The 2,915-nt window shown below is 43.0% G+C and overlaps 1 protein-coding gene across 1 annotated transcript in view; it reads right to left on the bottom strand.

The window, feature by feature from the left end:
* LOC106814414 (guanylate cyclase 32E-like) overlaps positions 1 to 2,915 on the bottom strand; it is a 46,676-nt gene that overhangs the window by 26,895 nt on the left and 16,866 nt on the right. Inside the window, exons 10-11 of the mRNA XM_014818730.1 lie at positions 2,038 to 2,235; positions 1,495 to 1,599 (exon numbers count right to left, since the gene is read on the bottom strand). Coding sequence (XP_014674216.1) covers positions 1,495 to 1,599; positions 2,038 to 2,235 — 303 coding nt within the window. The remainder of the gene's footprint in view (positions 1 to 1,494; positions 1,600 to 2,037; positions 2,236 to 2,915) is intronic.

Raw genomic sequence — 2,915 nt, 5'->3', positions numbered from 1 at the left:
TGTGTGTGTGTGTGTGTGTGTGTTTTTTTTTTGGGAGTGGGTGGGGGCGTGCGGGTGTACGTGCGGGAGAGAGAGCGTTGTCGGTCTAGCTGAGTGGCATCACAGAGGTTAACGATAGAGAGAACAGTAGATTGGGATTCCCTCATTTCCCTTTCATAGGGTGGCCGTTACCACGAGTGAATCTGCATCGCATTTCGATTCGCTTTCATTACTATTCGCGTAACAATGATCTAGAAGATTAGTGATCTAGAACAGTGATCTAGAACAGTGATCTAGAACAGTGATCTAGAAGATCAGTGATCTAGAACAATGATCTAAAAGATCTTTTAATCGAATCGAATCCGAATAGATTCGATACTAACTAGCGAACATCGATTTGATCTCGTTTCCAGTTCGTGATCTCTTACAACGGCATTCGATCTACCTCTTCGCGACATATACTTCACTCTATATAGTACACGCGTATTTCTGCTCGTATTTCTACGCAATACACCCTGCGCCTCCCCGCGCTGCCCCTGGCTGCCCTTGGCAGCACTCTAAAAATGTTTATCGCGTAGAAACGTGCATGCAGCAGCCACATAAGAATAAATATTAATTTCCTGACGACACGTGTTAATGTCACTAGCAGCGCGAATCGTGTGGCTCTGTCTATAGAGGCATCTACTGTCATTAACCGTGACTATTAAACTACGATGTGTGCTTAGGCGCACACTCTAAGCATAGTCAATACAGTTCCCCCGTAATTGGATCATGAAGTTCAAACTCGCCGATAAATGAATCATTAATCATATCGCTGGACATTATATGTAAATTTCGTTCAACCTGCACTTGAATGCTGAATAGCATTGATCTTGAAAGTAGCGTGTTAAGAGTGGATATGCATTTACAGAGAACGGAAGTTCATGGAGATATCAGGCATTTTTTATTTTCCTCTGAAACGTTGATCCTGAACACAATGTCCTGAACACAATGTCAAGCTTCATGAATATATAATAAAAATAATATCAATTACTGCCGCAAATGGGTATTTACATATTTGTAGGTGAATAATAAATATAATGGCTGCACCGCCAAGATATAGGCAGGTAGAACTATGATACTGATACACACACAGATGAAACGTGTAATATCGTGTTGCCTCGAAATGATCAACCAGATTATCTTTTCATATTTTTTATATCAGTCATATCATTTTTTATCATATTCTTTGCAGCTCAGTGCTATAGGCCGCGATACGTGAGCTCTGCGCAAGAAAGGTTTCCTTTAATGGGCGTAGCGGACGTAAATAGAACGGCATTTTGCACTTACAACCTACGCGACTAGCGGCCAATAGTCTCGCTATCATCACACCTCTATATTCAGGAAATAAATAAGAGATTACGCACGTACCTTGATCTCTCCTATACACCTACGACCTCTTAAATAAACTATAGCGCGATGTAAATAGCCAAACCTACGCACAAACACAGCATTGCTGCGGATGCACCTACTCACCTCCAAACTTCCCCTGGCACTGTACTGTGTAACGATGTAGATGTGGTCAGGGTTGGTGCAGGCGCCTAGGCAAGGGACTATGTTTTCATGTCTCATTTCTCTCATCTGTAATGACATCAACGAATTATTTGCATTTAGATCGTGTACTGGAGCTACGTATATTATATCAAATGAGAGTCATTATACGGTAACATTTTGCCTGAGTAATTTTGCGGTGAAATAATGACTAGCTCTCTCACTGTTACAATTAATGCACCACTGCGGAAATGTAACAGTAGTTACTGCAGTAAAAACTAATATCAGATTCGAAATCTGATTGCACCGTGAAAGTAGTTTCTGCCCACTCGCTTATTCAGTAATTACAGACGAATTATCTGATGATAGTGAGTAGGGTGAATCCACCCAGAATGCAACAAACCAGGCAAAACATGGAGGTTGCATTTTAGAGCCGAATAACCCTCTATCGTCAGCGCCACCGTCATACCCCAGATGAATCACCACCAACATCATCGTCACACGGTCTGCCAACATTGATGCACTTACGATTTTATGCTCTTTGCGAATCGCTCTCGTTATCTCCACCGCCTTCTTGTTGATATGTTTCAGGGCCACCGGATTGCGTCTGAACACACCGACCATGATCTGAGGCTTGGTGAGAAAGTGTGAATCGATTGGCGGAAAGCCGCCAGCTGGACCGTCTGGACCCATCTGGTCGAAGGTGATACTGTTAGTGGTCAACGACTGCAACAAGCAACCACGCAGGAAGCGGTCAGAGCCCATCTAACTACACTGCTATGTCTCGAAATAAAATATGGACACGCGATGAGAGAGCTCAGGCGATAGAGAAGAAGGATAAAACGGGAATGGAGTCAAATGTTTCATTCTGGGTCTTCTTTCATTCTGGCCAGAAGTAGATGAAATAATTCATCAGGTCGTGATTTTCGATGGCGCTCCCCCACTGAGCAGAGACGTAAATAAATGTCATCCGATTGGAAGAATGAATATTACCGTACTTATGTCAACTGTGAATTCCCACTCGAACCTGACGTCGTTAGGAGCGGGAGTTAGGTGCAAATAATGTCGAGTATATATCAACACGTTTGACACTTGTAGACGACAATCATTATGTCGACCTATGAATTATTGCTCTGTTGTAGTTTGCTGGAGTTGAAGAAGAAGAATAGATAGATAATAAGAGAATATAATAACAAGTGCCGCAGAGCGACAGCGCTCAACTGACGTACGTGTACTGTAGCCGGCTATTCTTCTGATAAACTCACTGGCAACCGAATCAAGTGCGCCCTCCTTTGACCTGTGACCTCCAATTTCGCCCACAGGATGGCTTTTCCTACCATTGATGCTATACACCGAACTATCACGAGCCTAGGTCGAGCTCTTTTAGATTTGATGCTGCAATTCAG

This window comes from Priapulus caudatus, unplaced genomic scaffold (genome assembly GCF_000485595.1).
Source record: "Priapulus caudatus unplaced genomic scaffold, Priapulus_caudatus-5.0.1 Scaffold922, whole genome shotgun sequence".
Classification (NCBI taxonomy): Eukaryota; Metazoa; Priapulida; class Priapulimorpha; order Priapulimorphida; family Priapulidae; genus Priapulus; species Priapulus caudatus.
The sequence above is the reverse complement of the archived record's forward strand: the minus strand, read 5'-3'. Positions and strand labels throughout refer to the sequence as shown.